Genomic DNA, 12,686 nt, shown 5'->3' with positions numbered 1-12,686 from the left:
ACAAAGAAGGAGCAAGATCCTGCATATTTAAAAGTGAGTCACTGAGTTCTTTCCTAACAGAAGTTAAATTGACTCATCATGTTGCATAAAGTTTGCAATACCACAGGCCTGATCTGATATCATTCTTTAAAAGAGTGCTGGTGACCATAGTTGTGTGGGTTTGTATGAAATCACATCAGATGACAGTCTGATCTAGAAATCGTAATGTATATTAAATCATAAAATATGAAGCTATGTTTCTATTATGTGTAAAATAAGCAAATGAAAAGAACCCATTGACATGTCTTCTTTAAAACTTTAAAAATGTAAAAATGCAATATGATCTTCCAGTTGGTAGACTCTTGTTTCTGTTTGCCAGAGGAGCAATATAGTTACTCTTGAAAATTCTAGTATAAATAGATTTTTCTCCTTGACAATCTTCAAGACTCTCCAGGTAGCTTTTTTTTCCTCTTTTTCCCCAGTTACTTAGACTTTTCAGTTTTAGAAGAGCTTCAGTTTTTAAGTTTCTGTTTTCACTTTTTATAAATTAAACTTTTTTTTCCTCCAAGTTAAACCCCTTGTGAATCCTGCAGTGAGATGAAGATCCCTATCAAGCCTGAAATTGTATTTTAAAGAACTGTGGGAATGTATTTATGCGACTTATCTGCTATATAATCATTTTATGCTATGCATAGTAATCTCAGATAAATCCTAGTTTTCAGCATTCTCAGTGGCTGTATGTCTTACTGTACTACTCTTTCTTGCCATGATGCTCTAGAGAGGAAAATGTGCTTTTGAGAGAAGACTAAAGGATGATTTTCATTCCTTGGATATTCCATGGGACTGTTCCAGCCAGACATTAAACTAAAATAATCCATGGGAGAAAATAAGCTCATGTCTATGTCTCCAATTTGTTTTGGTTTTGGTTTCTTGTGGCGTTTTTTGTTTGTTTTTTTTTTTTGGGGGGGGGTGTTTTGTCAGGGAATGAAATCTCAATTATTCTAACCACAGGTGCAAAGTTCTGTAATTTTTAGTTATTTGTTTCAAAGTAGAGGAAAGGCTGCTTTAGCAGGTATTTTGTGATTTTATGAGGCTGTCTGACAGCCATTAATAGACATATAATTGGCTTTGTTAGAGGTGAAATTTTGAATTCTAGAGAACATACTGAATTAATTCACAGTTTGCAAGGTGCTTGCAGGTCATTAAATGAAGAGAGGGAGAAACTTGCCAGAACTCTTTACCTATGTATGCATGGCACTGCAGAAGTAAAACTAATACAAGGGCATCCATATTCTCAAATCAGCTGCCAACAGTAGTGTGACTCATACAGCCTTTGTAATTCACATCTTGGGGAAATGGTTTTAGGACTCAGTTTTGTTACAGACGGTGTTGTACCACGCTGAAGATCAACTCTGAAGTCAGTAGGACTACTCATTCTTTGTGCAAATCACAGATACAAAACTGAACACTTAAGTTTACTGAGTGACAGATATATGGAAGTGTATTTTATGTAAACATATTTGTATCTTTAGCTTGTTGGAAACAAGCAGTGTGATGTGTCTGTTGCTTCTTCTTGTCTGTTGGAACTATTTTATAGTTTGTGTATGGCTGACTTCTCTTTCATCTCTCCCTGCCTTTTCTCATGTCTACTGTACTGGCTGCCAATTTCCAGTGAATAAGTTTTAAGCTTGGAATATTTTTTTTTTGTTGTGTTCCTTAAGAGATTTTAAGGTGGATTTTATGGCTTTTAGTTTTGACCTTTTTCCTAGAATTTTGAATTATTCAGAAGTTAGCTTTTTTTTAAAAAAAATATTAAATCTTACCTTCCCCTCATCTTTTTTATTTCCAGTTTTACCTTGATTCTTCTCTACACGTATGTTTTGTTCATGTTCTGTCTGTGTTGTTGCTTCATATTATTTTATCACAAATCTTTGTTTCTTTCCTTCACTTACACTTGCCTTTTTGTATACTGTTAAAGGGAGCCTTGAGAATGTATTTTTCCCTGACATCTGAGGTGCACTTTCAGAAAACATCAAAAACATACAGCAACATACTGTTTGAAAAAAAACTTTGCACTTTTTAACTAGGAAAAAAGCTGACAGCTATGAACAAGAATGAAGGAACAAAAGTGTTTCAATAATCTCCTTTCTCTTCTGTTTTTCTGTATCTAAGGAATTGATTCTTTAAATAAGTATTTTCAGGCAGTGAGAAACCAAAAAACCCACCCACTTTTAAATGAAGAATTCTACAGAATTATAGAACCTGCTTTTCTTCATATTTATGTCTTCTCTTATGTGCATTGATAAGAGATGGACGGTTCTTGTGTTCAGTGAATGAAGATTGACTTACTGGCAGAATCCCTCATAACAATATGGATTTGTTTTCTTTTGTTTTCAGTGCAATGAAACTTCCTTCTTTTTTGAAGCACGTAACAAGATCACATGCAAATATCTCTGGAAATGCTGTGTAGAACATCACACGTTTTTCAGGTGAGTGATGCAGAAGTTGTGGTTTCATTACCAAAAGTAGGGAGACTGTAATAAGAACCTTGTTATACCTACAGAGTGGTGGAACACAGGCTTGGAAACACATTTTTCCTCTTGATTATAGAATGGTCTTAAAGGCTGCCTTCTCTTTTCTTACAATGATGTTAAATAATAATTTTAAAATTGGGTAGTTTGGTGGTTTCTTTTGTTTTAGAATTCTTTTCAAAACAGTATCTCGGATTGCATAAAGTAGGCTTACACAGAAGTGTAAGGATTTGAGCTGCTCTATACATTTTTATGTATTTAACCATCAAATTTTCTGTAGCAGCATTGGCTTTGGATTTCTGACATTACTGTTTCCTATAATGTACAGAAATTTTGTTTTTGATAGACTCATTGAATTTCCATAATGTTTTCATAGAATCATAGAATACCAGGTTGGAAGAGACCTCAATGATCATCTGGTCCAACCTTTCTTGGCAAAAGCTCCATCTAGACAAAAGCACCATCTAGACAAGATGGCCCATCACCCCGTCCAGCTAAATCTTAAAAGTGTCCAGTGTTGGGGAATCCACCACTTTCCTGGGGAGATTATTCCAATAGCTGATTGTTCTCATTGTGAAAAATTTTCCACCTGTGTCCAGTTGGAGTCTCCCCAGGAATAACTTGCACCCATTAGCCCTCATCTTTTCCATGTGACTCCTTGTAAACAGGGAGTCTAGATCTTCTTTGTAGCCACCTTTTAAGTACTGGAACATGGTGACGATGTCACCAGAGTAAGAAAAGAAGGTAAGCCTTCTTTTCTCAACGCTGAACAAACCCAATTCTGTCAGCCTTTCCTCATATGGCAAGCTTCACAGTCCTTTGATCATCCTGGTTGCCCTCCTCTGGACCCTCTCCAGCCTGTTCACATCTTTTTTGTATAGTGAGGACTAAAACTGAACGCAGTATTCCAGGTGTGGCTTGACAAACATTGAATAGAGTGTGATATTGACTTTATCTCTGCTGGTGATACCCTTGTTAATACAACCCAGCATCCTGTTGGCTTCCTTTGCTGCTGTGGTTCACTGTTCACTCATATTGAGCTTATTGTCCACCAGGACCCCTAGGTCCCTTTCCACAGAGGTGCTGTCCAGCCACATGGACCGCAGTCTTTGCTGCATTCCTGGATTATGTTTTCCTGGGTGCAAGGCCTTATGCTTGTCCTTGTTGAACTTTGTAAGGTTCTTGTTAGTCCACTCTTCCAGCCTATTTAGGTCTTCCTGCAAGGTGTCTTTGCTTTCCAAAGTGTCTAGTTCCCCTCTGCAAACTTCATCAGGGTGCACTTGATCCCACCATCCATATCGCTTATGCAGAAATTAAACAGCATTGTGCCCAGTATCGATCCCTGGGGGACCCCACTTTTGACAGATTGCCAGATTGAGTAAGAGCTATTTAGCACCACCCTCTGGGTGTGGCCTGTTAGCCAGTTCCCCACCCACCACACGGACCACTTGTCTAGGCTGTAATGCATGAGTTTCTCTAGGAGGAGGCTGTGGGTAACCATATTGAAAGCCTTGGAGAAATCCAGGTAGACAATGTCCACTGCTCACCCCACATCAACCTAGCAGGTTACTTTGTTGTAGAAGGTGATCAAGTTTGTCAAGCACGATTTGCCCTTGGTGAATCCATGCTGGCTTTTCCCAATCACATGCTTCATTTGACTTGTGATAGCCTCCAGGAGGATTCATTCCATGACTTTCCCAGGAATTGAAGACTGATGGGCCTGTAATTTCCTGGATGGTCCTTTAAGCCTTTCTTGTAGATGGGGGAGACATTAGCCTTCCTCCAGTCTTCTGGGATGTCCCTCAGTCTCCACGACTTCTCAAAGATGATGGAGAGAGGCCTCACAGCAACGTCAGCCAGCTCTCTTAACACCCTCAGGTGGATATTGTCAGGGCCCATCTATTTGTAAGGGTCAAGCTCCTGTAATAGTTCGCATACCAACTCTTCCTTCACAGATGGCAGGTCTGTGTCTGCATTGACCTGGATTTTTGTTCCTAAGGCCTGGGGCCCAGCAGTGCTGGTGATAAAGTATTGAGAACCTCTGCCTTTTCAGCATTGTTGGTGACTAATTCACCTCTGCTGTTTAAGAGTGGGCCAGTATTATCCTTCTGCTTCTGCTTGGTCTTTATGTACCTGAAGAACCCTTTCTTGTAGTTTTTGACATCTTTGGCCAATTTCAATTTGAGCTGAATTTTTGCTTTTCTAACTGCATCTCTGCATGCCCTGGCAATGCCCTTATAGTTCTCAACGGGTACCATCTCTGGTACATTTCTCTTGGTTTTGAGCAGACTCAGAAGCTCTTAGTTAAGCCAAGGGTTTCTCTTGCTCCACCTACTTCCCTTACCTTTAAAGGGGATGAACAGTTTTTGTGCTTCCAGGAGAGTGTTCCTGAAAAACTCCCAGCACTTGCTAGCTCATTTATCCTCCAAGGAAGCTTCCCATGGAATCCCTCTCCACTGAGCTCAGAGAGACCTGAAGTTTGCTTTTCTAAAATCTAAACCCTTTGTGTTAGTACTAACATTGAACATGCTCAGCAGGATCCCAAACTTCACAATATTGTGATCACTGCAGCCAAGGCTGTTACTAACCAAGATATTACAAAGCAGGTTTTCTTAGTTTGTGAGTAGCAAGTCCAGCAGTGCCTCATTCCTTGCGGGCACATCTAACATTTGTATGAGGAAGCAGTCTCTATGCATTCCAGAAACTTGATGGATGACATGTGAGCTGCTGTATCGTTCCTCCAACAAATGTCTGGGTAGTTGAAGTCACCCGTAAGAACCAGGTTCTGTTGACCCGAAGCTTGCTTAAGTGACCCAGATATTGCTTCATCGGCCTTACTGTCTTGGTTTGGAGGTTGGCTGCACATGCTTACTGTAGGATCCTCCTTGGAGACAACACCTCTGATCTTGACCCAGAGGCATTCCATAGGGCTTCCACAATCACTGTAGTTGACTCCTATACATTTAAGGTTTTCCTTAGCATAGAGCACAACTCCTCCACCTCTTCTTCCCTGCCTGTCTTTACGAAATAGCCTATAGCCATCCATCATGATCCTCCAGTCATGTGAGTTGTCCCACCATGTTTCAGTTATTCCTATGTTATCATAATTTTCTGATTGGGTGCAGAGCTCCAAATCCTCCTGTTTGTTCCCCGGGCTGCATGCATTGGTATACATACACTTGAGGTGGTTGGCCTTCTGGTTCTCGTGTTGGGAGGCAGCTGAGGAACATTTGTCGCTGCTCTGATTGGCCTGGCTTATTCCTCAGTTGGATGTGATGGCATGAGCATTGCTGCTTGGGACCCCACCTGCCCCCCCAGTCCTTCAGTTTAAAGCCTGCCTTTTGCTTACTTATCAAAGTGTATAAAATGCTTCCAAGATTACACATCTCAAAACACTTTATTTTACTGTTGCAAAAACACTAACAGAAATGTGCAAGGGTGTCTAGCTAGGAACTGGTCAATGGGATGCTTAGGGTTGGCTTTAGCAGTGGTGTAAATGTGTAAGCTCATAATCCCTCCTGCAGTCTCATTACTGTGGCATGCTGATTTTGCCTGCTCCTCTGAAATAATAAGTGAAAGGCTGCTATTGCCAGCAGTTTACAGTAGACCCTGAAATAAAGAGGTGTGTAATCAAAAGAGGAGGGCATAAACATGTAGCTTTGTGGAGGTCTCAACCCTGTAAGAGTCTGCCTGGAGACAGATGAAGAGGAACTAGCAGAAAATTATTTTTTTGGAACCTAAAGTTTGTATTTCTCTTTTCTTGGGAAGGGGACTGTAATTGAGACCTATTTATGTAACTTACTCTTGTTTTATTTTTCAAACTATATAGAGTGCCAGAGAATGAATCAAACTCCCTGTCCAGAAAATTCAGCAAGTTTGGATCCATAGGTTATAAACATCGGTACAGGTGAATTTATTTCATTGTTTAAACTTCAATTAATTCCTTCTTCATTCCTTCGTTTCTCCTCTTTTCTTCCAATGAAAGAAAAACCCCACCCAGACTATGATTCAGAGCAGTTCTGCTGACAAGGCATGAATCAGGGCCATTTTTACAGACTCCTTTTGGGAGCGTGGCAGTTTTGGGATAAACGTGAGTTACTTCTCATTCTCCAGATACCCAGAGCTGTCTAAGGCCTGCCGTAGCCTGTAGCGAAAATAAGAGCAACCTTGACTATGCTTTAAGTCAAAATCTCCTTATAAGTCCTGAAATTATGTTCATGTCCTGAAGGTTTTTACCTGACAACTGGGGAATACCAAAGCAAGGAGGCAAGTTGGCTGCTGCCTTTCTTCTAGGAATCAGCAAAGGGTTGGTGCAAAGAAGTGTATAAAGTCTGTAACTGTGATGCCCTTCTTTACAGCTGCAGGCTTGGCTATGGCAAGGGCTCTCAATCCAGATGTCTAATACTGTAGCAGTATTACATCTGATATACTTATGTCTAATACTGTAGCAGTACTACTGGTGCAGTGCTGTTAAGAATAAAAATTAAGGCAGATCTGAAGGGAGATGGGTGTATCTTTTCTAACAGGAATACCTGGCAAAATTGGATAAGCATTCAAGGCTGGAAGCCTTGAAAGGTGCAGTAAACTTCAGACTAAGGATGTATACAGAGCACGTAGTCTCAATTTTAGCCTGAATTAACCAGGCAGACAGTGTGACATAAAGGACAGTTAATACTGTGATACAGAGGAAGATGTGGTAGAGAGACTGGGTTTAAGATCCTCTAGCTGCTGTGCCACAAATGACTAGCAGAATATAAGATGTAGTTAAAATTGTAAGATATCAGAAACCCAATAGTTTTTACTGAGTTTTATTGAAACTTTATGCTTTTTTGAAATGACAGGGTCTTTGTCTAGTGAGTAAGGCACTTGATTTGGCAGTTGGCAACTACTGTTTTAAATCCAGTTCTGTCGCATCAGCTGAGCATTTTTGAGCCAAATAATTTATGGTCTGATTTTTAGAATTACTTTGTCATTGCATATTCAGTGAACCTGAAAGGGAGAGTGGGAAGCAGCAAATCAAACCACATCTGAAAGCCAAACCCCTTTCTTTTTCCATTTTCATTTTCCCTGTTAGTCAAGTGAGGATAAAGATAGTTTGTCATCTTTTGTAGTTATCTTGAAGCTGCTGGGTGAAAAGGCCCTATTTACTATAATGGCAAATTCTAGAGTTTTTTTTCCATGGCCTGCAAATATACCAGGTTTGTTTAGGTTTATTTTTGGCTTGTCTGTCTGTCTGTCCTTCCTGTCTGTATTTCCATCATCACTCAAGAAATACATGGAACATAATGGGTAAAGCTTACATTCATTAGTTAGGCAGTTCTTTGTCACTGCCTCTTAAGCAGTAACAGCATTTTCCTGTGCTTTGAGAATCTTCTTTGCTTATCCATCAGCTTTGATTGTCTTCCCTCTTCGCCTTTGGTCCCTGTTGTAGCACCAAAAGCAGTGACAGTGTTTTCTATCTATATACATCATTAGCTCAAAGCAGAAACCGTAATCCCACCCTTTGACTGTGTATGTAAGGGCACCAAAATATTATCTTTTGGTGCTTTTTTTTTTTATAAATCTTCTAGATACTGCTCATTAGGTGGCAGACGGTTTTCAGGAAAGCAATTTACTCATCTTAAAATCAGATGCTTTGTTTAATATGTGGAGATGTTAGTGTGAGTAGGTCTTATCCCCAGATGTTGTGTTAAAACCACTTCTGGAATTTGCAAGACTGGCGTGGTTGCGAAACTTAAAAGTTGAGTAGAAGTGTTTTCTGACTAACTTGGGAGAAAAAAACCCCATTAAATGGGATATCAAACCCCATCATTACTGTGATGTGATGTTAGAATTTGGCTTTTTTGTGGTCCTTTAATTCTTTTACAGATTTTGAGAAGATAAAAATTCCACAGTGCTGACTACCCCTGTGAGGCTATTGGTGAAAATACAATCATCCTAGTGGAGTCTATTCACATAACTCAGAAAATCTACATATATAATGCCTCTTGCTATAGTTGTTTGGCACTTGCTAGTATGATACTTGCTTACTTCTAAGTCATCAAACTACGAGTGTTTAAGCAACTTGTTACTTCTCTTGTGTAGTAAGTTTCCAGAAACAGACATGGGAGTTTTGGGGAGGAATATGACGCCTGCTTTACATTTTTGTTATGAACACTTTATTCTGCTTAGTCACATGGAAAGGAATATTAAAATGAGCATAAAAGAATTTATTTAAACTTAATAAATTATTTATATTGTGCAATGAAGAAGAGCCTTACTCCAAATGGGAATCAGGGCTTCTACTCAATTTGTTATCACTTGGGTCTGTGCTAGTGAAAGTACTTTATTACAGTTTGCGTTGCACAGGGTTTTCCGTGCCTTTTAGGTTGTCATTCCACATGGCAGAGAAGTAGCCCCTTACTGACTAGAACTGAACAATGTTAAATATGTGTTTTCCTGAGATAAAAACTTACAAAAAGAATTGAGGAAGTAATCTAATTTTTAAAGAAAGTCTTATGTTAGAATATTTGAGGTTACAAAAGCTCACACTGTCTTAGCATCTTCCTAATATGCCAGCATTTTGTTTTAGTTGCTTGGCTCCTCCTGAAAATACCTAATATAGAAGAGGTTGGCACAATCGGTTGATGATTCTCTGAATAACTGATTCAAAACAAAAGTCAGGGTAGTGCTACGCTACTGGAGAACCAGAGCTGGGCTGAGAAGTGAATAGCTAACGAAACATGCTGTCCAAACCCCATGCATTTTTTCAATCTAAAGATCCTCTGTTTCTTTGATCATATTTCCAAGTGTTTTCTCATGATTTTGTTGTGTTTTCAAGTGGCAGAACATCTTTGCAAATGACCAGAGACCCTTCTGTGCAGCTCCCACGGCCTGACCAGCGTATTGAAAGAAGTCGCAGCAAGACTTACCCTAAAAGAACACAACAGACCGGTAAGTCCTTCTCTGATGGGCCTGTGGAGAGATGTCCTCCTCGGTCTGTGGTTCATTTCATTTTCAAGAGGTGACTCAGAACTGCTGCAGTGTCCTCAAGGATCTCTCAGAATGGATTCTCTCTTTTGCCTTAGGTCAGTATTTATACATAACCTTAACTGGATCTAACAACTCCAGCTTTGTGGATAAAAGTAAAAGAGATGGTGTGGATCAAATATGATAAAAACCCATGTTAGTAGATCTAATGTAAAGTATGAAAGCGAAGTTTGAAAACAGGCAGTGAGAATGTGGGTTTTTTTTCAGGAGTCCTGTCTCTCGCTAAAGAATTTTATACCCATGTGTCTTGATTGGTATCCATTGTTCCAGCTGTTTGACCCAAGGTGTTTCTCTTGTACATCCTCTTCCCAGTTCGAGGGCAGTACCCCTTTATTTTGATATTAAGTGGAACAGAAGTTAGTGCCACACCCTCTGCAGTTTTAACATGCTTCAGATGTGTGAGCTGGAAATCTGTCCCGCATGCTGAAGATGTCAGGGGAAGCTGTAAGTTTTTACAGGTGTTAGAGGAAACGTGTAAGATTAAACATGGATCACAAGAGTCATGCCCAGAATAATGGATGTTTCCTGAAATTTAGTAATAGAGGCAAAAAGCTTTCCTAATGTCAAGCTCCGGTTCTACATGTGATTACACGTGTATGCTTAGCTTCATCTATGACAGCAGTGACGCAGGTTTCAGTTGAATTTGTGCATGAAGTATATATGTATGTGTGTTAGCAGTTTGAGAAAAAACGTGTCTGGACTTTACAATGTAAGTAAGATTTCTCTTTATCATGGGTTAGTATGGCATTATAAACTTTTGAGAGTCCCCATTTTTGAAAAGAGAGCAGGTATATACATCTGGAAGCGTCCCATGTTTATTCTGGATGCCATCTGTTGACCCAGAAACAGGTGGTGTGTTCTGCCTTTTAGCTGCAGTGGGTCTTGAAGTGGACTGTAATTAAAAGTACTGCCCTTGGAAAACACAAGCAGTTTACAAAAGATTTTCTTAAAATTTTATTTTATTTAGTTACGTGTAAGAGAAGATCGCTTTGCTTTTTGATTGTGATATCTTTTTGTTGTGTCTGCAGTTGTCAATGGGTGCCTAAGAGGACAGGAAGCTGTTCACCCGTGAACCTAGTGACTTAGACTTATGTTCAGCTGGACTGTCCCATTCTTAGGGTGGTAGGTCAAGTTGAACAGCATTTCCCACCTGATTAGTCCCCAGTTCAGTTGTGCAGAAAATTGTTTGGCTATTTAGAGGTAAACTTGCCAGCTGAAACTTGGCCCTTAGCTGAAAAGAATGTTTGCTTTAGTGCAGGCAGTGAAAGTCAGTCTATATTGCTGTAAGGATGTGCGTGTTCTGCTTGTTGATTTTTTTAGGTTTCTTTGGCTGGAATTGTGAGGAAAACTGAAACCTTCCTATGGCCTATTCTGCTGGTGTAATGTGATGCAGAATTCTCTGGGCAAGACGTTTGTTGTTTTGGTAGATTTAAATACTTTGTTTTGCTTTAAAATAAAAAGGCTGCTTTTCACCATCTTACTCATATGTATTTGTGTAATCTGTATCACCCATGTAGGTTGTTTTGCTTTTAATTCAACTTAATTGCTTACCCATGTGTTCTAAGTGTGCAGTCATTTTCCATTGGCACAGGTGTATTACCTCAAAGGATTTTTAAATTAAAGGAATTTGTTTTGTTTCCCACTTAAAATATGGGCTAGAGGAAGAGAGCTGTATCATTCAAATTCCATCTTTCCCTAGAAATGAGCATATTTTTTACACTTTATTTTTTCATTTGTATTTGGGTATTCACAATGATAAACATCTAGTATTCTTTCTCCACTTAAATGGGCTTTCAGGTGCTGAAAGCAGACTAATGCTACTTCTCCATGTGTCAGACACCATGTGACAGTCCGTTGCATGTCACTAGGATAAGTCCACCCCTTTTCACCTAAACTGGTTCTTGGATATAGCAAAGTCCATTTCACACAATAAATCAAGTCTGTCTGATATATTTTAAGCATCACTTGTTTAAAAATACTAACCCAATGTAGATTTTAGTTTTACAGAATAATTTTTATCTCGGAAATGAGCCTGATGGTGTAAACAGTTTTATGAGTTACTTAAAACTTGCCTTGACTGAAATGTTTGAGAGACTAGTATGACATTTCTTCTTAAAATAAATGTTGCTTTTGCATAATGAGATTATGCCAATGATTATCATTGATGGCTAGTCCTTTGTTCTTTGTGTTTCTAGTATGATGTAATAAGATTAAATATGCCTTGTTCAACATTTTAAACAGGGTGATTTTAGTTTGCCTGTATTACATATTTCTTAAAGTGTTTTCTGCCAAATGCCACTTAAATTAGGATCCAGCTGGACATGGCTTATAATTTAGCTTTTTGGAGTGAAAATCAGAGTTCCATTTATTCCCCAAAACCTGATAACAACTTACAAATAGTTCTTGTGCAGTAACTTCCTTCTGCCTTCTCAGAGTTCAGCATCTTTCCTCACTCGCTTCTTTACTTTTTTTTCTTTTCTTAAGATTGCAAAGTTAAGTGCACAAAAAGCTTCTTTTCTGCAGCCAGTTCAATTAGCCATTCTGGTTTGTTTTTTGTCCCAGTAATGGGACCAGCCCCAGCTGTGGTTCTGAGGGCAATTAGAGGAACCAGTAGTTACAAATGCATGGCTGTAGCATGTGCAGTCTGCATTGCCTTCATCATAGAGGTGCGTGTGAAGTGCTAAAGCCTCTAACCTCTGGCATCTCATTAAGATGTTTTCCCTTGTTTCTTCTTTTTGTATACATGTTGTGGTGTTATAAGCGGTTACATAGTATGTGTTTTTTATATTTTTTTCTGTGACCTGAAGGTAAAGGTTAGCTATCTTTTGCAGAGCCGAGCCACTAATAATGTTTCTTGTGGTCCACTGAAGTATGCTAAAGTCAGTAGGACTGCAGCCGCTTTGTGAACTTTGGGTTAAGAGCTGGATTAGGTGCCAAGACAATGATAGGAAATATTTACTTTCATGTTTTCAATAAAAATATTTGTGCTTTAAGAGAGAGATTGGAGGAGACAATACTGTGAACAAACTAGCTTTCCTGTATAAAAGCCACTGCCATTGACTGATTCCCCTGATAGGATAGACAGTGTAGACAGTTTGGCTTTAGCATGACTGATTATTTCCTAGAATCCAGGTTACAGTGGTTTAA

At 39.2% G+C, this 12,686-nt stretch overlaps 1 protein-coding gene across 3 annotated transcripts in view; it reads left to right on the top strand.

Moving 5' to 3' along the window:
• EPB41L4A (erythrocyte membrane protein band 4.1 like 4A) overlaps window positions 1-12,686 on the top strand; it is a 144,258-nt gene that overhangs the window by 90,678 nt on the left and 40,894 nt on the right. For all 3 annotated transcript variants that reach the window (XM_054810160.1, XM_054810158.1, XM_054810159.1), the window contains exons 11-13: window positions 2,377-2,468; window positions 6,340-6,417; window positions 9,331-9,443. In XM_054810160.1, coding sequence (XP_054666135.1) covers window positions 2,377-2,468; window positions 6,340-6,417; window positions 9,331-9,443 — 283 coding nt within the window. The remainder of the gene's footprint in view (window positions 1-2,376; window positions 2,469-6,339; window positions 6,418-9,330; window positions 9,444-12,686) is intronic.

This window comes from Grus americana, chromosome Z (genome assembly GCF_028858705.1).
Source record: "Grus americana isolate bGruAme1 chromosome Z, bGruAme1.mat, whole genome shotgun sequence".
Lineage (NCBI taxonomy): Eukaryota > Metazoa > Chordata > Aves > Gruiformes > Gruidae > Grus > Grus americana.
The sequence above is the reverse complement of the archived record's forward strand: the minus strand, read 5'-3'. Positions and strand labels throughout refer to the sequence as shown.